This window comes from Telopea speciosissima, chromosome 10 (assembly GCF_018873765.1).
Source record: "Telopea speciosissima isolate NSW1024214 ecotype Mountain lineage chromosome 10, Tspe_v1, whole genome shotgun sequence".
In the NCBI taxonomy this organism is placed as follows: domain Eukaryota; kingdom Viridiplantae; phylum Streptophyta; class Magnoliopsida; order Proteales; family Proteaceae; genus Telopea; species Telopea speciosissima.
The window spans coordinates 58,936,746-58,964,391 of record NC_057925.1 but is presented as its reverse complement, the minus strand read 5'-3'; the positions used below and the strand labels follow the sequence as shown (position 1 = coordinate 58,964,391).

General features: G+C 38.8%; 3 protein-coding genes across 3 annotated transcripts in view; all 3 read right to left on the bottom strand.

Moving 5' to 3' along the window:
* The window catches only part of LOC122643818 (caffeic acid 3-O-methyltransferase-like), a 32,712-nt gene extending 21,362 nt beyond the window's left edge, over window positions 1-11,350 (bottom strand). The window contains exons 1-4 of the mRNA XM_043837395.1: window positions 10,947-11,350; window positions 9,557-9,867; window positions 9,393-9,457; window positions 4,697-4,789 (exon numbers count right to left, since the gene is read on the bottom strand). Of these exons, the coding sequence (XP_043693330.1) occupies window positions 4,697-4,789; window positions 9,393-9,457; window positions 9,557-9,867; window positions 10,947-11,350 (873 nt within the window). The remainder of the gene's footprint in view (window positions 1-4,696; window positions 4,790-9,392; window positions 9,458-9,556; window positions 9,868-10,946) is intronic.
* Window positions 11,351-13,423: 2,073 nt separating this feature from the next.
* LOC122643817 (caffeic acid 3-O-methyltransferase 2-like) lies at window positions 13,424-14,961 on the bottom strand (the record flags this gene model as incomplete). Its single annotated transcript, XM_043837394.1, has 3 exons — window positions 13,424-13,728; window positions 14,290-14,354; window positions 14,628-14,961. Coding segments are annotated over 3 exons (699 nt in total), but the record flags the coding sequence as incomplete, so codon positions are not given.
* Window positions 14,962-15,880: 919 nt separating this feature from the next.
* On the bottom strand, window positions 15,881-16,352 carry LOC122643816 (caffeic acid 3-O-methyltransferase-like). The gene has a single exon (XM_043837393.1). It carries the CDS (start codon window positions 16,301-16,303, stop codon window positions 15,881-15,883), a length of 423 nt encoding a protein of 140 aa, XP_043693328.1. The 5' UTR covers window positions 16,304-16,352.
* Window positions 16,353-27,646: the final 11,294 nt, after the last annotated feature.

Here is a 27,646-nt window from a genome sequence, read left to right as displayed (position 1 = left end):
TCGCAGAGTTTTGATTCAATCCGTCCTTGCATCAACTCCTGCTAATCTTATGAATTGCTTCCTTTTTTCAAGTACAATTTGCAGGAATATTGATTCCATTTGTCTAAAGTTCTGGCTCGGGAACAAGCAGGGTCGCAAAAATGTAACTCCAATATCTTGGGATAAAGTGTGTCGTCCCAAATTGCAAGGAGGGCTGGGGTTTCGCAAGGCTGAGATCCATAACAAGGTCCTATTGCTAAAGCTTGGATGGAGGGTGATTACCCAACCACAATCCTTATGGGCACAGATTATTAAGGCCAAATATTTCCCTTATACTTCCTTTTTTGATCCATCCACTAGATCTAAGAGAGGATCCTCAATATGGAATAGTATTGCTCATATGATCCCTAGTCTTGAGAAAATGGTAATCAGGAAGATTGGAAATGGTAAGGATACGTTCTTTTGGATTGATAGATGGAATCCATCCTTTTCTTCCTGCTTAACTAATTTGGCACTGAGCTCTTTGTCTGATCGTGATAAAAGGACCACGGTCGCTCGGATTTTGGGAGAGGAAAGCAACTCTTCCAATTATCCCCGATCCTTGCTGCCTGCTCATATGCACCCTTTGATTTTTAATGTAAATTTACTTACGTCTGATGACAAATGGTGGTGCATTTTTCATAAAAATGGCATCTTTAACACTCAAACTACTACTAAATTTCTGCTCGTTTCTCCAGGTTCCAAAAATAATGTTTATACCTCTTGGTGGAATGTTTTTTCGGAAACTCAAAATTCATCCTAAATTTAAGATGTTCTTCTGGCGTGTGATACATGCAAGACTTCTAGTCAAGGCTTCTCTTTCCAAATGGACACAGCTCGATCCCACTTGTGCGTTCTGTGGCAAATGCATCAAATCTTACTGGCATCTCTTCCTATCTTGCGACTGGGTCAAACACATCTGGGTGGTTGGCCCTCTGGGTTTACGCACTGAATTTCTGGCTTATGATTCCATAAGTGATTTTTGTGTTCGGTTCTATTCTTCCAAAAAACTAGACAAAGTTTCAATCTCTTGGTTTTTTGAGGTGTTTATTATTATGTGTTACTATGTTTGGAACGCCCGAAATAAAGTGTTATTCAATTCCGAAAAACCGAATGCTTTGGGGGTCTTGTGTCGGGTTTCACTTTGGCTGTCAGAACTAGATTTGCAACCTTTCCCCTCCTCACCCAATTCTGTACCTAAGGATTCTTGTTCTTTTTATGCTGAAAGTTTTTGGATACCCATTCATAAATTTGCATATCTGATCTTATTGTGTGCAGGACTCCGGACCCCAGGGATAAGACTGGCAGGTTGGGCGTACTTGGTTTTGTTAGATGGAAGGTTTTTGTTTTTTGGTGCAGGACAGATTTTGACTTCTAAGGATTGGGATCCAGAATTGTACAGTATCAAGGCGGGTCTCGACCATGCACATGGTCTAGGCTTACAAATCAGAGAGATTTGGTGCTCTAACTCACAGATAGTTTCTGTTCTTCCATCACCTACTAACACTACGTGGCCATGGTTATATATCCAGGACCTTTTGTATATATGTAATAGTGCGCAAGATGTCGTTCTTACCAACTTTAAGCATCCTGTTTGTTTGGACATTGTGCGTAACCTAGCAGCGTACGCATAGGGTTTTAAGCTATGATAGGTTTTCGCTGTACTATGCTTTCTTTTATCATTAAAAAAAAAAAAAAGAATAGAAAAAAATCTTCCCTTCATCCACATATGATAAATGACACTTAGGGTATCTAATGTTTGTAGAAAATGAAAGGGTAATTTACACATACCACCCCTGAGATTAGACAAAAGTATGATTTTAGCCCCCCAGTTTTGGAAAATTCTACGTACCCCCTGTGGTTTACAAACGTTACCAAATACACCTATTTCATCAGTTCATGACTAACAGTGTTAAAAACATGGGGTGAAATGACAAAATTGCCCTTGCAAAGGGAAAAAAAAACCTACTATTCATCTTCCTCAAATCGATTGGGGAAGATGAGTTGCAGGTATCCTAAAACTCAGTAATTTACTTACTGACTCAGAGCAAGGGAATGATGGTGATGTCGCCGGTGGACATCGGAAGACCTACCTTTGTTCTGTTTCATGGTCTGACCGGTGGTCTCCTTCTTCCTGTTCTAACCCTAGTTCCAACCCCAAACAATTACAGCGTTTCAGCAATAAGGCTCGGGCTTCCCTTCCTCCCCTACAATCCCTTTCCATGTCTCGCTGTCTCGTAGAAGAGTGGCCCAGGCCTGGCTCTGATGACCTCGGTCATTGGCCCCACCACCTACTCCCAGGTTTATAGTTTGTTACATCACACATTTTAGCACCCTATTCCGTTAACTGCACGGATCCTTCTCCTCTTTTCCTTAAAAATCACCTCTCCTGCTCTTCACTCCTCCCAACTCACTAAATAATAAGAAGTCACTCACTGTAGGGCCCAAACTGCTTCATTCTTGAACATCTTATTAAACTATACTTGTCTCCATACTTACTATAGTTTTCCTTCCTTCCTGCATTTACTCTCTCTCTGTCTCTCTCCTATGAATTATTATTTTGTTTTGGATTGATCATATAGGGTTCTGACGACGTCTTTAAGAGAAGAGAAGAGAAGAGAAGATGTGGAGGTTAAAGATTGCAGAGGGAGGGAACCCATATCTGTACAGCATCAACAACTACGTTGGAAGACAAACTTGCAGAGGGAGTGTCACTGATAGGTGGAGTGTCTCCCGAGTATTTCAAGAACGATCTCGTCTACAAGACCTTGTGGCTGCAAGACAGCCCCTCCGAGGACATCACCAGTATCCTCTACGATGTTTTCGATTATTTCAAAGATGTACGTGAGCAGGGAGGGCGTGTTCTCGTTCACTGCTGCCAGGGGGTCTCCCGCTCCACCTCCTTGGTCATCGCCTACCTTATGTGGAGGGACGGCCAGAGCCTTAAGGATGCGTTCCAGTTTGTGAAGGCTGCTCGTGGGATCACAAACCCAAACATGGGCTTCGCCTGCCAGTTCTTGCAGTGCCAGAAGAGGGTTCACGCCGTGCCGGCCAGCCCTAACTCTGTGCTTCGGATGTACCGGATGGCCCCCACTCTTCCTACGATTCCCTCCACTTGGTTCCCAAAATGTTGAATCATTCGAGCGCACTCGGCCTCGATTCTCGTGGGGCTTTCATCGTTCATGTACCTTAGGTGATTTACATCTGGGTCGGAAAGAAATATTGTACTCAGGTAATGTTGAATCACGCCAGCGCTGCTGCGTCTCAGGTCGTGCGTTACGAGAGAACTCAAGGACCCATTGTGAACATCGATGAGGGCAAAGAGCCCTCAGAGTTTTGGGATGCCCTCGCCAATTGCCCTCTCCTTGCCGAGGATTTTGATAGAGTGGGGAAGGGCAAAGATGCAAAAGAAGGAAAGGATCAGGTTGCAGCGACTATCAGTCTTGGTGTTGGTAACAAGAAGGTGAACGAATATGATGTTGAACGAAGGTAGGTCTTCCGATGTCCACCGGCAACATCACCATCATTCCCTGGCTCTGAGTCAGTGAGTAAATTACTGAGTTTCAGGATACCTGCAACTCATCTTCCCCAATTGATTTGGGGAAGATGAGTTGTAGGTTTTTTCTTTTCTTTGCAAGGGTAATTTTGTCATTTCACATCATGTTTTTAACACTGTTAGTCATGAACTGACGGAATGGGTATATTTGTTAACATTAGTAAACCTCAACGGGATACGTAGAATTTTCCAAAACAGGGAGGTAAAATCATACTTTCATCAAACCTCAGGGGTGGTATGTGTAAATTAAGAAACAATCAAGGTATTTAGACCTTAACAACTTCTTTTAGTTGCCCTTTATCTTAATACTAAAAAGTTCTTAAGATAAGAGTATAAAAGGGTTTTTAAAAAAAATTACTAAAGGGCCAAAAAATAAGGCTACAAATTATTTGATACCTCCTTGAAGGGTGTCAATAAGAAAACCCTTTTTTATATACTCTCATGCAACAATACTATGGTTTTTTGTACGAAAATGAAACAAAAGAATCTATTATGCAAGACTAAACAAACATTTTAATACTCAATTGGTATCAAATGCAAAGAGTTCACTTCATAGTAGTTTTCAAAACAATAAATGGAAATTATTTAAGATGGAGCCACGCATTTCTGCAAATGCCAAGCGGTTCATATGAAAACAAAGGGGTCCCGTGTAGTTAAGAGTTATATTGGGATCGAACAATCCCTTATAAACTAACACCGGAGTGGACCTTGGTGGTGAAAAACCTAAAAACTTATTGGGAAGCAGTTTTTTGTATGGGAGTATGGACTCCGCCAGCACTCCCATGAGTCTATCTCTCTTCCTTAAAATATGACAGATGTGTCTTTTCACATGGGGAAGAGAGAGATATAGTCATGGGAGTGCTGGCATAGGCCACACTCCCGGACAGAGATCTTTTTCCCAAACTTAGAAGTGGCTTTTATACAATTTTATGACCCATTAGGTAAAAGCACAACAAAAGCACAACAAACTAATTTAAAAGCAGTAAAGCCAGCCCCCTTTGCCAAGATTTCAAACTCTCTCTCTGTCCTTTTCCTTCCTCCAATAACCAACATAAACATGTCTCCTTGGAACATGGATTTTGCATCGAAAGTGGTCTCAGGAGCTAGTGGAAGAACACTCTCAATCACAACCACTTTTCCATGCTCTGGTAATGCTTCATAGCAATTTTTCAGTATCTTCAAGCAATCATCATCACCCCAATTGTGAAGTACAGCCTACAATTATACATTGAGACGAGCTAGGTCAAAAAAAAAATTAACATATAGTAAGAAGAAAAAACATATACATAGGGAGAAAGAACACTACTTGGTTGCGTGTGGTGGGTGACCCTTATATCTAGACACAAGGCTGTGTGAAAGGACTGCCACACCCCATGGAAAGGCAGAAATCCTTGGGAGCATGAGGATCATTTCGCACGGTCTTGTGTCTGGGCACGGGAATTGTGCACCACACATGATCAGATAACGTTCTTGTTGTAACCAACCATGGTTACAATAATATTGCAACCTTACTTGTTTTTTTTTTTTTTTTTTTTTGCCTCTTGTCTTATTTTCAAAAATCATTTACTATAGAGATAAAAAGAGGTTTTTAAATAGGATGAGGCGCGCTACATTAAATGACTTTCAATTTTTTTTAAAAACCCTTTTAACTTTTGCGTTAAATAACTTTTGAAAATGAAACAAGGGGTAAACCTAATTGGTGACAACAAAATGTATGTATTTTTCTCATATATGTTCTACTTAATATGCAATCTAACCTTTACTAAAATGAGATCTCCTGTGGGAACGCTTACAAACATATCTCCACCGATATGCTGCACACCTACAATTAAAATCATCTATCATACCTATATGCTTAATTAAATGAAAAAAAAGATAATGATTAATTAGGGAAGAGATGAAATAATGTATACCAGGATAAGTTGGTGCATTTTGTACCACATGAGGTACATCGAAGTTAATGCCCTTAATGTTAGGGTACTTGGAAGTGATCAACTCAAGTGAAGCTCCGATCCCACCACCCACATCAACTACTACTTTGGCATTATCCAAACCTTTATATTTCTCAAGTAATTTCCTCATGGTTTGGATGGTTCCTTTTGGCATTACTGTATTGAAAGAATCATTAAAACTTGGGTGTGTAGAAGTATAGTTGTACACAGAGATGCTATTGGCCTTGTTAAATGGAGTTCCTCCTTCCAAAACTGCATCTTTTAATTGGTTCCTATATTGAATAATCCAGTATATCAATCAATATCAAGATTTAATTGAAAACAAAACAAATCGATGCTATGTAGTAAAGCTTCATCCAAGCTAACCCTTTATGGTCAGGAATCCTTTTAATTTCATCGCTTCTCTCTTTCTCTCTCTCTCTCTCTCTTGTTGGGGTTCACGCAGAAGGCGGAAAAAATATTCCCACATCATCAAGATTTAATTGAAAACAAAACAAATCCATGCTATGTAGTAAAGCTTCATCCAAGCTAACCCTTTATGGTCAGGAATCCCTTTAATTTCATTGCTTCTCTCTTTCTCTCTCTCTCTCTCTCTTGTTGGGGTTCACGCAGAAGGCGAAAAAAATATTCCCACATCAGATATAAATTGGGATGTGGGTGGGTTGGGTGCACCCTCTTCTTAATGATCGAAATAGTTTTTGAAGATGAGTTCTACCCAAGTCCATAACAAATGGTATTGCTCCTGTGTGGAGGGGGGGAGATGAGAAAGATCACGGTAACTCTTACGTGGAGGGAAAGATTTTTGGTAGGGGTTTCATGATCGAATTCTACCCAATTGTTAAGAAGAGGAAGAAGCTTGCCGGCTTTGGAGGAAGAGGTTCTGATTGAAGACCTTCAAGTAATCAATAAATGGTCCATCATGATTTTTGAGAAAATAAGTGGAGACAGGTGTCAAGCCATAGAGCCTCCCTATACTCTCTCCATTTCTTGATCCATTATTTTCTATTATTTCCACCTTGAGAGTGCAATAAGTGGCACTCCCAAATCCAACGATCCACATTTAAAACCCTCAAATTAACCAAGAGTTAACCCTGGTTGGTGTAACCCAGGGACTAACCAGGTTTGGTAACCAAACCCACCCTTAAACTGTGGTTAACTCAACCCTATTCCCACTATTGTCTCTCTCCTCTCGATTCTCTCTCCTCTCTACCTCTGCAACCTGCGTGCGAGAGGGACGAGAGTCTGCCGGAATTCAAAATCGGAGAGGATATTTTGTTCCCTCTAGATCTGCAACCTGTAATCGCTTTCCTATCGGAGAAGCTCTCTTCTCGGATCATAGTTTCTCCGCGAAATCCTCTTCAAAATCGGACCGCTCTCTCTCTTTCATAGTTAGCTTCAATTTAGCTGCCCATTCTATAAGACTACCTAACCGTTTGTTTGGTCGGGTCTTAATCGGTCCTTTGAGGGTTATGTCCTCGAAGTCAAGCAAGATTGAGAGATCATATAATAATTTATCAAAAAATAAAATAAAATATTCTGCATGGTCAAAATAGCTATTGAGGAGCAAAGAGTTAATTACTAATGATGAATTGGATATATAGCAGTTACATAAAAAATACGTGGAGTGCTAGCCCTAGTAGGCCTGATTGGTTCAATTCGGTTCTCTTGCAGTTGTGGCGGGACCTGGAGGATCCATCCCAGCAACAATAGGGGTGTTTGGGTCTTTCATAGGTGGGCCTCGATCCCTATGAAATTACCAAAACTCTCCTGTTTTTACTGGGCTAGAACCTCCATCTCCTGCTACGGCCGGAGGAGAGCAAGGTCCTAACTGGTTAGCCCAATGATCACCGACTGAGATTGATCAATAAACAACTGTTAATACTCAACTATTATTGAATGCAAAGATTTTTTGTAGGGAGTGGGTTCCCTAGCTTCGACCTCTATATGCAATTTCGGGTGTTGGAGGGGGGTTAATTACAGAAAACACTTAAAATAGGGGTGTATTGGGGATTTCCAAGGGAGTGGTACAGTAAAATGGGTGGGGGCGTGCAAAGCCGGTTGGGACACTAGCATCATGGGAATCTTTTCGCCCTATTTTTGGGGAGTGTCTAAATGACACCTCTACAGGTGTATTTAGAACTTTGAACTAGGGGTGTTAAAACCTAGTTTGAACCGGTAAAACAAACCGAATCAAACCTAATCGGATTGGTTTTGGACTAGGGTATGATGGGATTGGCTGAAAATCGGACCGCACCAAACTGACTGATATCCAGACCGAAAACCAAACTGAATGAAACCGATAAAAAAGGCACTGAGTATGAGGTTATGACTAGGTAAATTGATTCCAATATTAGTGAGAATTTTTTTTATTGGAAGGGGTGTTGTTATAAATCAATGAATATGAAGGTTTTTTTTTTTTTTGGTAAACAGAGTATGAAGTTATGAAGAGGAAAATTTACATGTACCAATGTTTCCATTGATGTCCTTTGTTCACTATACAAAATTAGTTGGACATTTAAATGAATGATTAATTTGATAGTACGACGTTGATTTTGTGATTTCAATATTAATTATCTTCTCATCTTATAATGATAAGATTTGATTTGTAATAATGATTCGCTACAAACTCTATTTATCTATTGATTTCCCTTGCAATTCATTCATCTTGTTCATATTACAAAGTGAACACATCAACTCAATTTCCTTATTCTTGGTTGATTATTTGTTTTATTTGGAAGGTTATAATTTAAAGTGTTTTTATCAAATCTTTCTTCAATTTAAGTTATAAATATAAAATTTCATTATGGTTTAAGCTCGAAAACAAATTGATCGAAACCAATATTAACCCGATGCTAAAAAAACTAAAATAAACCGAGGTTGGCATCATTCGTGATAGTGATGGCATGGGGTTCGACATCTCACATTCGAGGCACTCCTCCCGTATGCCATGCTTGACATGGACCCCTTTACTCTCTTAATTTCCAAGAAATGGAGCCCTATGGGTACCATATGTCGATCCCTTGTGGGTCTTGTCTTTGCCTCCTCTTCCCCCTAGTGGGGACCTTGCACCAAAAAAATAAAATATTGAGACTTTACTTGATAATAGTTTTGAAAACAATAAATGGATCGAAATTATTTAAGATCATGGAGCCAAGCATATATCATCTTGCATGCCTCCTAAGTACATCTTTAAGTACTGCAAATTAATGCCAAGGGGTAGTGGGTACATATGAAATCAAAGAGGTACCCGACACTTATTGGAATTAAATTGGGAATTAACAGTCAATCAATCCCCATAATACAAACTAAGTTCCTCGGTGAAAAACTTAAATGTGACTTTTATAGAATTCCATGACCCATTGGTTATAAACACAACAAACTAATTTCAAACCAATGAACCCAGCTCCCTTTGCCAAGATTTCAAACTCTCTCTCTGTCCTTTCCTTTCCTCCAGTGTGTTGAACCAACATAAACAAGTCTAATCTGAACATGGCTTTTGCATCAACAGTGGTCTCAGGAGCTAGAGGAAGAACCCTATCTATCACCACCACTTTTCCATTTTCTGGTAATGCTTCATAACATTTTTTCAATAACTTCAAGCAATCTTCATCACCCCAATTGTGAAGTACCACCTAAAATGATTGAGAGGATCATCATCAAGAGGGAAAAAAAAATAAGGCCAAATGTTCTCTGTGCCAGGGGAGTAGCGCCCAGACATATGGGGTAGATGAAATGACCACCCTGCCCCCCTTGAATGGCAGACCCATGTGTCTGACTGGACGCAGACTGTGTTGCGGCATAAAGAACATCAGCCCAAAAAATAATAATCAGAAGAAGAAGAGAATGAAAACCCATATCTATATAACCTTTAGAAGAATGATATCTCCGGCTGGAACACTAACAAACATATCTCCACCTACATGCTCCACACCTACAATTAATTAAATCATCTATTAATTAAATCAACATATATATAAATAGTGAAAAAATAAAGATTTACGGAATGAATTGAAGAGAGTGAAGAATATACCAGGATAAGTTGGTGCATTGTGTACCACATGAGGCAAATCAAAGTTAATGCCCTTAATTTTAGGGTACTTGGAAGTGATTAACTCAAGTGCAGCTCCAATCCCACCACCCACATCAACCACTACTTTTGCATTCTCAAGACCTTTGTATTTCTCAAGGATTACATTCATGGTTTTCATGGTTCCCTTTAGCATTGCTGTATTGAATGACTCATTGAAATTTGGGTCTGTAGCAGCATAGTCATACACAGAGATGCCATTCGCCTTGACAAATGGAGTCCCTCCTTCCAATACTGCATCTTTCAAGTGGTGCCTATACTCAACAATCCAGTCTTTATATATATATATATATATATATAGATATATATATATATCAATTGTTATTTCTTGGAAAACTTGAGGAGGTCTTAACCATTACTTCAAGGTTTATAACTCTAGATCGAAGACAACAATTTGGATCCTCTATTGTCGAGCTGCCTCGTTCTGTTTTGCTACGCAAATATAGTAAGGCAGGAAATGATCGTCTTACCCCCACTCGGGCAAAGGGTTGGGCTGAAACTTATCACATGGATAAGATATTATGGACAACAACTTTACAAAATCTAGGTGACAAATATTTAAACTACTAACTATGTGGTAGATGTATATTAGTCATTAAGAGAATGGATCTAGGCAACCATTAATGTTCGCATGGCTCATCTTCAAAGGATTAAAGCTAGATCACCACTTTGGATTGGCTTTCTTCTTATATCCTCTCTGGATCTCCCTTTCAGCTTGTCTCAGCTGTACGGATCAGGGATCGAGGTATAGGTATTGGTATCGGTCTGGATCGGCTGAAAAATGTAAAAGTAAAAAATTTAAGGATCGGTCCCTACATCATCGTAGATCTGTCAATAAATAATAAAAAAATATCTTATAATTTTAAAATTTTCAGAAAATGGACCAAAAAAAAAAAAGATAAAAAGATGAAATAATGGACAAAATAAGAAACAAACTTACAATAGAAATGTAAAAATCTTAGAAATAGTTTACAAAATAGTTTTTTGTTGTTAAAATTTTTTTTTGTTTGGGTGAAAAAAATCCACAAAAAAAAAAAAAAAACACCAAATTACTTGTGGTCTGGATCGTGTCAGATCGGGCGATCCAGATCCGATACCAATCCGATGGCAGATACTAATTCCCATTTCAGGATCGGCCAAGGATCGACATCGGCCTCAATCGATACCAAGAGCGAAATTATTTCCTAATCTGAATTCGATCTGCATTCGAATCCATTTAGAGGACGGTATCCATATTCGATCAGAAAATATCCAGATGCGATCACATCTGAACCGAATCCAAGCCGAATCCGATCCGATCCGTTAACACCCCTAATGTCTAGAAGCAGCTTACCAGCTCTGAAGGAAGACCTTGTGATTTAAGGCCTTCAAGAGGCCAGCAAATGGTGCATCATTATTTGCAAGAAAATGAGTAGAGACTGGTGCCAAGCCATAGAGCCTTTCAACACGGCCGTCTTCATGGGTAACAAGAGAGCAAGTGAGCATGGAGTAGCTGGCTAGAAGCCTCATGATGCGATCAACCATCTCAGGGGCATCTGGGTTCTGTGTTTGGAGCTGAGATGCAATCATTGAAGGGGAAAGCTGAGCATCTGGACCATCTCTAGCTATTATCTCTAGCAGATCTAACTCCATAGCAGCTTTGAAAACCATAGGAAAGACTACAGCACTTGGCATTTCCATGGCCAAAATGGTGGATGGTTTGGGCTGATTATTCTCATCTGTGGAAGCAGCTGCCATTTTTCAAAAACTTTCAAGTCTCTTCTTCTTGCCAACTAGTTTTTGCTTATGAAAGCTGCAGGTATAGCCAGCTGAAACATTACAATATATAGATCGAAGCTGAGTTCCATTATAATGTCGAGCCACCTAATTGTCAACTCTTCCACTTCATGAGCGAGTTAGGTTAGAACTGTATAGTATGCGTGCAATCCGTCGAATATATGGTCACAGTATTGCCTTGCTTGGGACTTGGGAGTCATCGAGCAAACCGTCGAACACATGGTCACAATTCATCCCTTCTGGAACCTGGCCAAATTAAATCCCACTACATAAAATAAAATACAATGCAAAGATCGAGTTGATCACCCTAAGTGTTTCATTCTGGGCTTATCTACAAGCTACCTCACTTATCCACACCCTAGATGTGGGTCCCACACCCCTATAGAGGTGTGGGTTCAGCTGGGCTTATCTACAAGCTACCTCACTTATCCACACCCTAGATGTGGGTCCCACACCCCTATAGAGGTGTGGGTTCAGATCTGTCCCCACCCATCCCATGTAGGTAGCAAATCTGAACTCTACACTGACCCTTTTTAGTGGGGCAAGCCTGGAAGTAGTGGTAAGTAGTCCCAACTCCCAAGGACTTTCTATACCTCCATCACTCTCTCTTACCCACCACACACATCTACGCACATGACATGGCTCCTTTTCTAATTAGGGATGTAAATTGATCGGATGGATACAGATCAGATGTGATCGGATTCCCATTTTTCGATACCTGTTTACATCCTTACTTCTAATCTAATCTCTCTTTCTCTCTTGTCCCGTCTTGGATTCTTCCCTTCATCAATTTCTTCTTTCGATTCGGTCATGTTTTATCATTGTCACATTTTTTTTGGGGGTAAAGATTATAGTTACATTTCATATACCTTATGTTTAGGGGTGAAACAGGTCGGGTTTTTTAAAATCCCAGTCCAACCTTGACTCCTCTTAATTCAGCCCATGCACAACCCTGCCCTGAGGTCGAGTCGAGTTATCTCAGCTCAGGCCCGGCCAACCTTGTCGAGCTCAGCTAGCCTAACCTAACCCGGTCTTGATTGACCCTGATCGGAGCGAGCTGGGCTGGGTTGGCCCCCTTTTTTTTTTTTGTCATTTGCGTCCTATATAAGTCCAATTTTACCCCTCTTCCCACTACCTTCACTGCTATCTTTCCTGTTTCCTTTTTCTGCTCCTTGCCTTCATCGCCATCGACAGGGGAGAGTGAGAGCAGTAGAGGCGCAAACTCTAATGGCAACGAGCAGTAGAGGGCTCTAGCTAGCTTCCTCGCCTCCTGCGTCATCTACCTGTCGTTTCATTTGAATTCTGAAGAGAAGTTCCGGCAGGCATGACCTGACGTGACCATCACCTTAACCAATAAATCTAGCTCCTTTTGACAAGTTTTCAAACTGCTTGTGTCCTTTTCTTTCCTTCAAGGAATTGAGTCAACAAAAACAACTGTAGTTGGAATATTTGTTCTATAGCAATTTTTTAAATAACTTCAAGCAATAATAATCGCCCCAATTGTGAAGCACCCCCTACATTTAAATGTTTTGAGGAGAAGGTGAAAAAATTTAATGGGAAAAAGAAGGATGCCAGGTTGACTCCTGTGTCGGAGGTCAATGGGAGCACACACATATATAATCTTGTATGCCTGTGCTCCCATTGGCCTCCGACTTTGCGACCCTCCCCCTAAAATTAATATATAGTAAAAAGAGAAAACCTATATAATATATGAGAAATAGAATTGTGGGGGAGTGTGAGTCCTACGCCTAGACACAAAGGGGGGCAAAATGACCACCCCACCACCCATGAAAAGTAGAAATGCCTGCCATTATAATGGAATCTACTCTATGTGGATCACACAGAGTGGATTCCATATGAACGATTGTGAGCTATTCTTGTACGGTACGTGAACATGATCCTGGTTCATTGTCAAATTCCCTTCTTCTTTGTACGAAAATAAAAGAAAAGAATCTATCATGCATGCAAGACCAAATGAACATTTTAATACTCAACTGATATCAAATGCAAAGACTTTACTTGATAATAGTTTTGAAAACTTAGAAGTGGTTTTTGTACAATTCTATGACCCATTGGGTAAAAGCACAACAAACTAATTTAAAATCAGTAAAACCAGCCCCCTTTGCCAAGATTTCAAACTCTCTCTCTGTCCTTTCCCTTCCTCCAATAACCAACATAAACATGTCTCGTTGGAACATGGCTTTTGCATCGAAAGTGGTCTCTGGAGCTAGTGGAAGAACCCTGTCAATCACAACCACTTTTCCATGATCTGGTAATGCTTCATAGCAATTTTTCAATATCTTCAAGCAATCATCATCACCCCAATTGTGAAGTACAGCCTACAATTATATATTGAGAGGAACTAGGTTAAAAAACAAAATTAACATATAGTACGAAGAGAAAACACACCCCTAGAGAGAGAGAGAGAGAGAGAGAGAGAGAACGCTACCTAATCGAGTGCAGTGCACGGCTCCTATGTTTAGACACAGGGCTATGTGAAAAGACCGTCACACCCCTATGAAAAGATAGAAATCCCTAGGGGCATGATGATCATTTTGTGTGGCTCTGTATCGTAGGGACTGCGCATGACATGTGACCAGGTAGTGTTCTCTTCCCATATATATAATCTTGTTTTAATCATTATAAACTTAGGTTTTTGCCTCTTGTCTTATTTTCAAAAGTCATTTTTTTTTTGGGTAATAATCTCAAAAGTCTTTTAGTGCAGGGATAAAAACGAATATTCAAATAGAAAAATGCTACACTAAATGACTTCCAATTTTTTTTATTAAAAAAAAAAACCCTTTCTACTTTTGCACTAAATAATTTGTTAGTTCATCTACTTGGTGACAACAAAATGTACACATTTTCTCATATATATTCTGTTTAATATGCAATCTAACCTTTACTAAAATGAGATCTCCTATTGGAACGCTTACAAACATATCTCCACCGATATGCTGCACACCTACACAATTAAAATCATATATCATACCTATATGCTTAATTAATTAAAGGGAGAATGTTCTCTGTGCAGCAGCGCAGCATGCGCCCAGGCACATGGGCAGCATGTGCAGGAGGGCAGGGTGGTCATTCCACCCACCCCCATGTGCCTAGGCATAGGCTGCGCTGCGACACAGAGAACAACGCCCCTATCATAACTTTAAAAACAAAAATTCAATATATATACATTTAGAAAAATAATGATAATGATTTGGGGAAGAGATGAATTAATGGATACCAGGATAAGCTGGTGCATTTTGTACCACATGAGGTAAATCGAAGTTAATGCCCTTAATGTTAGGGTACTTGGAAGTGACTAATTCAAGTGAAGCTCCGATTCCACCACCCACATCAACTACTACTTTGGCATTATCGAAACCTTTATATTTCTCAAGTAATTCCCTCATGGTTTGGATGGTTCCCTTTAGCATTGCTGTATTGAAAGACTCATTAAAACTTGGGTGTGTTGAAGCATAGTTGTACACAGAGATGCTATTGGCCTTGTTAAATGGAGTTCCTCCTTCCAAAATTGCATCTTTTAACTGGTTCCTATATTGAATAATCCAGCATATCAATCAATATGAAGACTTGTTAAAACATATAAAAACTAATGACACTTATTTAATGGAAAACAAAACAAATCCATGCCCCGGAGGTGGGTCTCAACTTATTTTGTTGGACTAAGTTTCCTTCCACCCATAGAGGATGATTCACCCACCATCTTAGGGTTCACAAATCCCTTTCTAAGGTTTTAATATATTCCAAAATACCCTCTTCATACCGAATCCGGATCAGCTACCCACATTGGGACGGTGGGGACAGATCTGACCCCTCCATGGGGCATGGGTCCCACACCCCCATGGAGGGTTCAGATCTGTCTCCACCCGTCTCCATGTGGGTGGCAAATCTGAACTCATTGATACCATTTTCCGTCCTCTCCCACCCTTACAGTCAATGGAATCCCATTCAACATGGGTGGAGGGAAACTCGGTCCTATTTTGTAAGTAAATATAAAACAAAGTCGATTTTACTTGTTTTGTAATTCTTTGTCTTATTTCATAGACATAAGAAATTGTCTCAAAAAAAAATTCCTTTTCTACATCTCTTTGTTATGTGTTTAATGGGGAAAAGGATTTTGTCCGGTCATGGCGGAAGCTAGATCGCCTAGCCCCACTAAACGACAAAAAAAATAGGGGTGGGGTGGTCATTTCACAGGTGGATCCCACCTGAGTCCCACATGTGAAATGACCACCCCACCCCTGTTTTTTCTGTCGTTTAGCGGAGTTGGACGATTCAGCTCCCACCACGGTTAGACAGGAGCCAGGTCCGTTTAATGGGGGTCCATTTTAGTGTATGGATGCTAGATTGGGCAAGCCTAGTATGGGATAAGTTAAAAGATTTAATTTAACAAGTTCCATCAGCTATGGAGCTTTTGGTGTATCGATCAAATACCTAACAAGTCTCTGTCAACTCTTAAGAAGGGGAGGAAGCTTACCAGCTGTGGAGGAAGAGGTCCTGATTGAAGACCGTCAAGTAATCAGTAAATGGGTTATCATGATTTTTGAGAAAATAAGTGGAAACAGGTGCCAAGCCATAGAGCCTTTCAACACGGCCGTCATCATGGGTAACAAGAGAGCAAGTGAGGATGGAGTAGCTGGCTAGAAGCCTCATGATACGATCAACCATCTCAGGGGCTTCTGGGTTCTGTGTTTGGAGCTGAGATGTTATCACTGAAGGAGAAAGCTGAGCATCTGGGCCAGCTCTAGCTATTATCTCTAGCAGATCCAGTTCTACAGCAGCTTTGAAAACCATAGGAAGGACTACAAAGCCTGGGATTTCCATGGCCAAAACTCGAGCATCGTCGGCATTGAAGTAAACGCTGGATTTTTTGGGCTGATTCTCTGTGGAGGCCATTGTTGGAACTTGGAAGTTTTCTGCACGGAAAAGGGAAAACTCTTATTGCTCACTAGCTTACTAATTTGCTAATAGGTATTTCCAGAGAGAGAGAGAGAGGTTACATATATAATCAAGAATCTGATTTTAAGTTGTCACTTGTATTAAAGAAAAGGAAAATTTTATCAAAACCCATTTCAATTCTAACCTAACCATCCGTTGTGAAGACAGCTACTGGTCTTCTTTATTTTTTTGGTAAAAATCCAGCTACTGATCAATGTCCTAATCCCAACGCCCATTCGCAAATGGGTTGTTGGGCAAGGCGTGTACCTGCATTCAACGCAGTCCAGCACGAAAAGACCAATGTATCTCTTTATAATTAGAAAGGCCAAAACACCAAAAGTGTACCGATCTTTTCGCTTGAGATTGTGTCTACAGGTGCACACTGAGGCACGACACCGATTAGGTTAGAGTTCTTTCTCCCAAAGAATTATTAGGTAGAAAATGAGGATCCGATTCCTCTACTTCCACCTACTCAGTATTGCTGTGCACCCCCACACACAAGCACGGTGGAAAGTACTGTTTTACCCCTGTTCAGGCAAAACGCTTGGACACGGGTAAGGCAATATATTCCGCCTTGCTCCCACACACGACAGTAGGGGCAGACGGAAGTAGTGGCGTCGAATTCAGAAAACGAACCTTCAAATAGCAAATATTTGTTTATTTGGTTTGCCCTCAATTATTTCTACTTTTGCCTTGTGGAACCCAAATCCCAATTAAGCCTACGTCGGTTTTTTTCTTAATTGCGATCACTTTCCTATACTTAATCTATATTTACTCAAAGTTTCCTATTCATAACTTCTTTTTAGATTCCTCTAAAACATGAAACTTCTATCTTTTTTTACCCTTGATATTTTAAAAACCCCAAATAACCCTGTACCCTCTCCTTTTCTTCCGTATCCTCCTTCCGACAACCCACTATTGCCCACATGGTTTAACGTATCGGTATCGTATCACTGTACATATAGGTTTTGCTAGTTATCGATACCGATATTGTGTCGATAGCACAATACGAACAAAGGGTAAAAGAATTTAAAAAAAAAAAACTCATTTTTAAAGGAGAATCAGCCGATCTAGATCGATATATCGATATTGTATCGATTTTACAGGTTACCGATAGATACCCATTCTGATACCTTGCACTAAAACCATGATTGTCCAACCACAACGTATATACCATGTCCTGTGATTGTAAAACTTTTTGGCATTAAAAGAAGCAGTGATACGCTTGAAACCATGGATACGAAATTACGAATCTAAGGGGAGAGATAGGAATTGAGACGATTGAGGCCCAAAGGGTTGATGTAGCAACGGCTGAGATGACCTGACTGACAACACTGATACCCTTATCGGTGCGTACCGGTGCAAGCAGAGAGTGTTGTGTTTATATTTGAATTTTTGTTACAAACATATTTACAATAAAACTCTATCCATTGTAGAGTTGGGATAACACTGAAGCAATTTGAAAATAGGGACAAACGTGCACTCGTAACAGCCACGGTCTGGTTCTGTGATAGTTGGGTTGGGTGGCAGTGGGTTGTTGAAAGAAGGATGCAGGTAGAAAGGAGAGAATACAGGGGTAATTTGGAGTTTTTAAAATATCAGGGGGTTTTTTTTGAAATAAAAGAAGTCAGTAAATTTTTTTAGTTGGGTAAACCTGAAGGCTTTCGATCTTTCTCACTCTCATTTGTTAAGAATTAGTCGGGTTGGATGGAATTGAAATATCTACAAGATCTGAATCACAATTTGTATCGATTAAATAAATCATTGGATTCATAAAGTGACACAACATCAGCCAACCTCATCATATATTGGATTCCTCCCAAATCTGCTTGATAATTTTGTTTTCAACATTGCTGAATCTCTTTCCAGAAGATGGTTGTCTCTTTCTCTCTCTCCTAAATCAGTCGGACTTGATCCCCTAACTCAGTCTGAGTTGGTATACATAGAATCAAATCTAATTGGAATTAGCTCCAAATTTAAGGGTGCAAAGTTTGGCCCTTAGTGCCTGCCTTGAGTTCGAAGAGGTCTTGGGTTGAGAAACTTTGGCCCTAAGGGTGGATCATGGTTGAAAATTTCTAGCCCTAAGTGAGGGATGGATTGTGCCAGGATTAAGGCCTCAGACTGAGCCCAGACCGACCCAACTGGATCGTGTCTTTTACTTCATGGTCTTTCTTTTTTTTTTTGTTCTTCTTTTTGACCTGTCCTCAGGGTCGGGCTGGGCTGATCTTGATTGGCACTAACCATAGGGACAGAGAGATGTACGAATTTTTCTAGCCCTAAGTCAGGATCAGGCTAAACCTAGGCGCAACTAGAAGGACTCAGGGTTGGACTAGGATTTTAAAAGGCCCGGTCCAACCCAACCCTCTTGCAGCTCTAGTCCCAATCAATCGCGAGTGGACTCCATGGATCCAAGTCTAAAAATCATAAAAACACTACCCCACTTGTCTAGTAGAACAATAAACCTATATCATGGTGTCCAAAATTTACATATTAACCCCCCACCACCCACGAAAAAAAAAAAAAATAATTCTCTTTCATAATTAGCTTCAAGTTAGCTGCCTATTCTTACAGGACTACGTAACCATTTGTCTTTACAATAAATAAATAAATAAATAAAAACCTAACCGTTTGTCTTTACCAAAAATAAATAAATAAATAAAAACCTAATCGTTTGTCTGGTAGGGTCTTAATCGGCCCTACACTTTTGAGGGTTATGTCATTAAAGTAAGCAAGATTGAGAGATCATATAATAACTGGTCAGGCGGTTAGTTATCATACCTGGGTCTACCTTGGTTATTCTAAGACACAGGTGAGTAGTCTACATGGTGTTTATAAAAAAATAAAAAAAATTAGTCTATATGGGTCAAAATAGCTACATGGAGTGCTAGCCCTGGTAGGCCTGATTGGTTTAATTCGGCTCTCCTCCAGCCGTGGCGGGAACTGGAAGATCCAGCTCACCAAAAAACATGGCTGTTTGGGTTTTTTCATACGTGGGCCTCCTTATGAAATCCTCCCCCCCTTCCCTCGGTATTTGTTGGGCTAGATCCTCCAGCTCTCACCATGACCATAGGAGAGCCAGGTCCTAACTGGTTAGCCCAATGATCACCGATTGAGATCGATCGATAAACAACCGTTTTATAAACATTTAAACTCAATTATAATTCATTTATAGTTCAATTAACTAATTAACCTATTCAAAGTTTGATATCGATATGGTATAGGTACAGTCGTACTGATCGATGGTATATTAGACAAATTTACATTGTTTTAAAAAAAAAAAAATAAGTTTTTTAACTATTTTACCCTTTGTTTATATCGTTTCACTGATACAATATCAACACGATATCAGGATCATTGACTAAATTGAATGATACGATTCAGATACCTCAAAGGCTGTACGGCCGCAGAAGAGGAACCAAATTGTGATTTTAGTCCAATTGCCAGTAACCCAATTATACACCAATAATCGATTGACCAAATAAAAGCATGTCCACGTACTAACTTACGAAACCTAATTACCTAAACGGTAATGATGTTCTACCCCAAAAATAAAAATAAAAAAACGGTTATGATGCGGAAAATTAAAATTAATGGGAACATATAACAGATCCACATTACCAAAAAAAAAAAAAAAGGGGAACATATAAGATCCTGCCGTTCACCGAAAAAAAAAAAATTTACCTTGCCGATTTTATCCGGCTGACAGTCATAGTCCCAAGGGCATTTCAATTATGCAGCCATCTTTCCAGAGTATGGCTGCACGTCTTGGATCCATGGTTCAAGGAATCATTACCGGATCGATCATATCAGTCAATTTGTATCGTTATCGGTAGATTTCGATACGATACTAGTCCACGGGTACTGATTAAGGGTAAAAATATAAATAAAACTGATTTTTATTGAAATTTAGAAAAAAGCCATTTGATCCAGACCGATATAGGCCAATCCGGATCGATGTACCGATATCGATTAAGATTACTAAAACCCTGGTTGGATCTTATGGATTTCAGCTCTTTCTGATTCTTTTGCTATTCTCATATGGGCTTTATAGAAGAAAGAACGCGACCTAGTCACATGCGGCCCATGACCCCTATACCTAGACACAGGTGGCACAAAATGACTGTTGCATCCCCATGAAAACATGGTAATCGATAGGGGTGAAACGGTTATTTCGCGCGGTCATGTGTTTGGGCTTAGGGGCCGTGCACAAAAGATTATCTCCTCCAATTCCCTACCTAGCTCAGTTCCCCAGTTCTTCTAATAGGGGGTGGTGGGCCTGACCCAAGCAGAATGTTCGGATAGGGGTAAGGTGGTCATTCCAGCCTTCCCTTGTTAGAGGAACTTGGGAACTAGGCCGGGCAGGGAATTGAAGGAGATAAAGATCCGCCACACACTAACGTGACCAGGTTGCCTTCTCTTTCTTGGGCTTTATTTTGTTTTATTTTATTTTTTTACATGGGCTTTTGTAGTGAGCATCAGATAAGAAAAGGCAAAAACAGAAAACGTGTTGTTTTTTATATTGTATTGACTTGATGAATGTTTAATCTCTGTTATAAGGAATTTTCTTATTGCCATACTTTAAGGTTTCAAATGAGTTTTTTGCCCTACTTAAATTTTTACATTTTCAGTACAACCAAAACAAAATATTTCAACGAGGTAACCATTGTATTTTAACATGTAAAATGTGCAAGATAATGATAATTTTTTCTATATTAAAAAATAAAAAAAATTTTAAAAATAAACAAATTGGACTGGCAGTAATCGGGCTATAATTGGACTTCAAACTGGGTAACTGATAAATTGGGTTTTAAATAGTCCATAAACGGGCTAATCTGGCTATAAACGGTCAGTTATCGGTGCTGGTTGATTTTGGTCTTGTGTTCATTCGACTACAGCCAAGCATTGTTACCTACCCTTTGCATAATTTGACTAAGCCTGACACTGGACAGTTTACTAACCGAATTGAACGATCCAGTGTCAGGCTTTCACCAATAGGACCCGATCGGGCCTATTAATGTGGGCCAGCATTTGACACTCTTACTTACTTGTAAACAGTCAATTTACTACTTGTTCATATGAATTCAAAATTTTAAAAAAAAATAATTTGAAGAGAGAAATAGACACATAAATCAATCATTGTATTATCATGGTTTTTTTTTCCCATCATGACACAATGATTGATTATGTGTTTTCTTTCATCAAAAAAAAAAAAAAAAAAAAGATTGATTATGTGTGTCTCTCTCTCCTCAAATTTTAAAAAAAAAATTTGGAATTTTCTTTTCTTTTATATCTATTAACCTAAATGTAGATCAGGGTTTCTGTTTACGTCGCTTGAATGCGGTTCATCTTTTCAGCCTCCACTGCTAGTGATTTTATTAAGCCAACTGAAAAACGGATGCATGGCTCAATTTGCTTTTGCCCAATTTCATTGTTGATGAAGTGAAGACTGATCACCTTTATCCGTTGAAGCAAATGGTAAAGCTATGAGCCTTTAGTCACCATCAATTCTTACTTATTAGGTGGGGATTGCTTGTTGACTTCCTTGTATACAATCCTTAAAGCTCTACTCTTCTTCGGCTCTCTGTTGAGCTTCAGTTTCGGAACCGACCTAGCCTATCAATCTAAGCGAAGACAGATTTCAATGAGCAATAGGGGATTGGTCTGAGGAGGAATACTCGCTTGCTCAACCAACGAGATCAAGAGCCCTAGTTTGCTAGCGCACTCTTAAATAGAAAAGGCCTTACTATGCAAAGAAAAGCCTTATGTGTTGTTGCATCCATATCACTATTGGGACCCTCATTGAGTCTCACAAAGGTTGGAGCATTCAATGTCTTTTCCCTCCCCTCCCAAACATGTGGCAGTTTCTTCAGTTTGATTTTCCCTCCTTGGGGATCAGATCATCCGTATCATACAAAAATAAACTCCAAATAAGTTATATCTTTCTCTTTGAATGAGATCACATTCCAACTACGATTTCATTAGATACCTTACAACTAGAATCTCTCTTTGTTTTATTATTCTCCATATAAGTGTCACCAATGAGTTCTAATTTTTTGAAACAAAATGAATTTAATTTTGATGCATGAATAAAACTAGCAAGTAGGAATAAAAGTTTCCTAGCATAATATTAAATTAATAATATATATAATTTTTTTCCTTAGAAAAGTATAATCAAAATTGAGTCTTCAAAATATCCAACAAAATTGCTTGAGAATTAGTAAATTCTATAAAATAACTTAATAAGAAGAATGAATTTTCTAGAAAACTATTCCAATTAAATAACAACTGATTATTTTGAAAGAGTCATCTCTAGTAATATCTGTTCTTTTACACAAATATGCAAACCTACCATTATCGATTGAAGTTTATAAAATCTTCATAGCTATATCTTACCCATATCTTTTTAAGGAAGTAACGTAACAACTTTCAAAAACAATTAATCTCTAATGGAAAAGGAACATTAGTCTAAATCAACAAAATATTTGGCCGGACCAAAATCCAGTGATAAAAGAAAGTCACCAAGGTTGGTTACAACAAGATTATAATTTTACTTTTTTGTCCTATTAATATGACACATTTCTTATGTTTTTTTTTTCTCCTGAGGGTGAATCATGTCATATCACATTGACAATGACAATTATTGATAGTTTCAATTTATTTCAAAAATTCTTTACCAATAAAAAAACTTATTTCAAAAATATATTCCTATTTTTAACTTAAATAACTTTGAGAATAAGACAAAAAACAATTAAAAGAATGTTCAATTTCTCACTTCACCAACTTGGTGACAATAAGATGCACTCATTTAATTTATAACGTGGAAAAAACATCTTATCTTGCCCATATCTTTCATCTTTCTTTTTCGGTCTCTTAGAAAGTTTCTTTCAACTTAAATCATTTTTTTTTGTAAAACTTTCAGCTTAAATCTAAGTACAACTAGATTGAGAGCAAAAAGCACAATAATATAAAGCATGAAATGAGACATACATCTTACCCTAAAAAATGAAATGAAAGATATAATGCAAACCAGCTTATTCAAATTGTGTCTTTTCTAATTTTCTGTTTGTAAGCCTATCATGCAAACTGCCTCTTAAAAAAACCAGAGCATGCAAATTGCTTTTATTTTCCTTGCTTGACAGCCATACAAATTCCGTATGTTAATCAAGCAACACCTTTTCCAAGGAGACTTAGTTCGATCTCTAAGATAGATTGTATGTTTCTTGCAACTATTATTTATACGGACCGAGCTTCCTTTCACCCACGGTGAAGAAAGAATCTCCCTCATCTCGATCTGTCATCATATCAATCTCAATTGATGGTACAATAATGGGTGGAAGTTTATGATGACCAAGAGTCAAATCACCGGTGATAAAAGGATTCTTCCTTCTATGCGGTTACCATTTTGTGGATCGTTTTATGTTAAAAAATTATTAAATAATAAAAAATATTTCTCATAAAATACACTCCACCCCTGTTAACCTTCTTACCTGTTAATGTTAATGTTAATGTCTTTTTTTAGCCCTTTTTGGAACCAATTTTGGGCTGGGGGTGGGGGAGTACATATATTAATGTCAATACCGTGTACATAAAAGAAAAACCTTTTATTTTTAAAAAAAAAAGAAAGAAAGAAAAAGACCGAGTTTTCCTTAAGCCATGGTCACCAACTTCATATGCTTGCTAGAGGGTATTTTAGGAAATATACTAAAATCCTATAGGGGTTTATGAACCCTAGGATTCCTTCAAGACACTCTCCCATGTTCTTTGTAGGGTCCAAACCCCATTAAAAAAAAAAAACTTATAAATAGCTTCTCTACTAACCCCAACTTTGCATAATCAGATTTCAGGCAAAAGCCCATTCTTCTGCTCTTTCTCTCTCTATCTGATCCTCATCACCCTTTTCATAGAGATTCATCATCTGTACGTGTTTTCTTAAACTATTAGCAATGGAGAGAATCAGTGCTTCCTTCATGGCCACCTTTCTCCTTTGTATGATCTCGATGTTCGCCGTGGCCTCCGCGATAGCGCCGGTAGGAGCGCCTCCACTCACCCCAGGAAACGGAGCTGTTACTGGATTGCCCATCTCCGGTGCTGTTATCTGCTCTTCCCTCTTTTTGTCTCTCTTCTTTCTCTTGAAGCACTAAAACTTTCGAGATGATATATACAAATGGTGGGTCTTGCATGCTCATGTTCGATCATTTCTGTTGGATGGGGTGAATAATTTAATTCTACAGCCCAGATTTAATTTCCTTCTTTTCTTTCTTTCTCTTCCAATAATTGTTTGTTAATCTTCTATTTCATCACCTTAATTATATACCTACATATTAACTTCCATTATATGTATCAGCCATTGTTTTTAATATAAATAAATGTATTTGTGAGTGGTTTCTGTGTTATCCATTTATTGTCATCTATTGAATAATTTTGGGATTGAATTCTATCAATGTCTCTTGACATTGATTTGTCACTTTTGAGATATATTGGCGGCAAAGTTAATTTGTGCAAAGCATTAGTGAGGATCCTTTAACTACAAGGAGTTAGGGCAGTTGGTTTGGAGGGGACATTAGACTCCGTCTCAGGAAGCGAGGTCTCATGATCAAATCAATCTTCATCGCTACATAATTTCTTGGGGCCACCTTCCTAAGGCTCACTAGGGCATAGAAGCTCCCAGTTCGTGTGTGGCGCAGGATTTACATTTTAAGACCCTTTCAACAATATATTGAAAAGTTTGTTATAAGAGACGTCTCAGAGATAATATTATAGCGATGCTAGATACGGTTAAGATATGTTTTAATACGCATGGATCAACATTCTTATGATAAATGCAAAAAAAGAAAAAAAAAAGGTTTTATGTGTTTTGTACAATAAATAATAAATAAATAAAGGAAAATTTTCATGGACACCCCCTAAAAATATCCAATATCTCAGAAATTTACCATATTTGGTCAAAATATCACAGACACCCCCTATTTTTATGAATTTGTTTCAATTTAATCCACTCCGTTAGTCTCTGCAGTTAAGTGTCTGTTAACTTTTTTTAAATGATGAAATTACCCTTATCACCCCTTTACCAAAAAAAAAAAAAATTACCCTTACCACAGGGTGAACTTCCCATAATACCCTTAAAGGTAAAACACAACTCTCTTCCATTGTTTTCGTTGGGCACACCATATGAGTCCCTAATCTGATCAAAGGGGGAGATCTGGAAATGGGTCAAAATAAGAAGATGGCGTCGATTGCCTGTAGAAGTTCCCTGTTCTTGCCGTAGGAGAACTGGAAATAGATCAGACCAAATTGGTGGGGTTCTTGAAGTTTCGTTGTTAGAGCGCCTTATAATTGGTCTTATTTATTAAGCGACTGAGAACCCAACCCTCCTCTCTCTCCAGCGGCGGCAACCTCTCCTCTCTGCAACTTCATCTTTTAATTGCAGGTTCTTTTCTAGTAAGTGATCGTTAACACCGAAACCCTTCCAGGAGAAGTTATGACTATTTCAAGAGATGTCAATCTTCACCCCAGATCTCCATGAGCTGCGGCAGAGACCACGCATGGTGAGAAGTCTTAGGAGCATTACAATCTATCTAGCCATCAGTAATTAAAACAATCAATAAATGATTCCAAGAAGTTGAGAAATACACAAGTCGATGTTCCAATGATAATCAGAAACATTTTGCTTCTAGTCAAGTATGCGGCAAACGACGAAGAACCTATTTTTTAATGTTATGAAGAAAAAAATCATCACCAATCAAAGCCCAAAATACCCAGTAATCATGAATTTCACGGCGAAAAAAGTGTAGGAAATTAGGGCAAACTAGTAATCTCGATTTCTGTTCTTGAAGAATTTGATCTTACATAAAAAACTACACCACCACCACCAAGAAACAGCTTCGCAGAAAGAAAAGAAAACCCTAATTTCAATTCCTCCTTTTCATGGCTGGAGAGTATATATACACAAAGATCTGATCTCCAAAAAAGAAAAAAGGGTAAATGAAACAAAGAAAACAAAAAAAAGATAAGCAAAAAGAGAGAAGATTAGAGGAAATCAGTAGAGAAAGAGCAGAGGAGCTCTTCAAGGTCTCTAGTTTCATCTCCATCTTTCAACGCTTCAAGAACTCGTTTGAAGACGAGGACACCACAGGGGATCGTAAGCATGCCTTTCTGCTCGTAACCATACTCCTGAGCTGATTTCTTGAGTAGTTCAACGAAGCTCTGGTGATGCAAGAACTGACCACGAATCGCTCCATCTCTTCACCGACGTACACAGTAGATCATAGATGCCCTTGAGGAACGCCTGATCAGCGATCTCTGGCGTTTCTGAACGATTCGTACCGGCGATTTCATGAGGCGGTTCGTGATTCCGAACGGGGAAGACAGTACTGCGAGGAAGTTGCAGAGAGGAGAGGTTGCCGCCACAGGAGAGAGCAGAGAGTTGGGTTTATTGAAATTATTAAGGGGTAAAATGGATATTTCACGTTTGGGTACTAACTGTCGCTTAACGTTTAGGGTGTCTGTGACATTTTGACCAAGTATAATAAGTTTCTGAGATATTAGACACTTTTAGGAGGGTGTCAGTAAAATTTTCCCATAAATAAATAATGATATCCAGCCAATGTCAAGTTATCTCTGTTTTCTCAACATCTATGCGATTCAAATCTTCATTAACAAGTACAATAGCAAACTCACTAGTAAATAAAAAGAAGAATTAATCAGACAATTAATATTTAACTATAAATATAACTATGTATATGACTATTAATAATAAGTACTTAGTAACATTTACCCCCCCCCCGCCAAAAAAAAAGTACTTAGCAACATACATAATTATATACTTTGGACAAAAAATCATTCAATATAATCCAAATCTGGATCAGTTGTCCAATTTACTTAGATGTGATACTTGGCAAAAACAAACAAGAAAAATCATGTTTCAAACAAAAGAAGAAAATTAGCGTACTTCAACCGACGGCTTTAATGCTCGATCTCTACTTTGTTAACCTTGCTCACATAAATCCATACATGAAATGGAACGAATGAGTAGGGGTGTCAATCGGTCGGGCTAGGTTGGTCCTAGCCGGGTCTCATTGTGCTTGAAGCCTGCACCGTGACCCCTACTAAGCACCGTGACCCCTACTAATGAGTGTGCAACGTTTTTTCTTTTTTTGATAGAAGAGTGTGCAACTTCACTTTTAAGAGAATTTACACCCCCCAACAAAAATTAAACTTCACTTTTGAGAAAATATACATTATTTTAAACTAATTTAATGGAATAAACAAATCACTTATTTGAAGCATAATTGGTAGTAATTA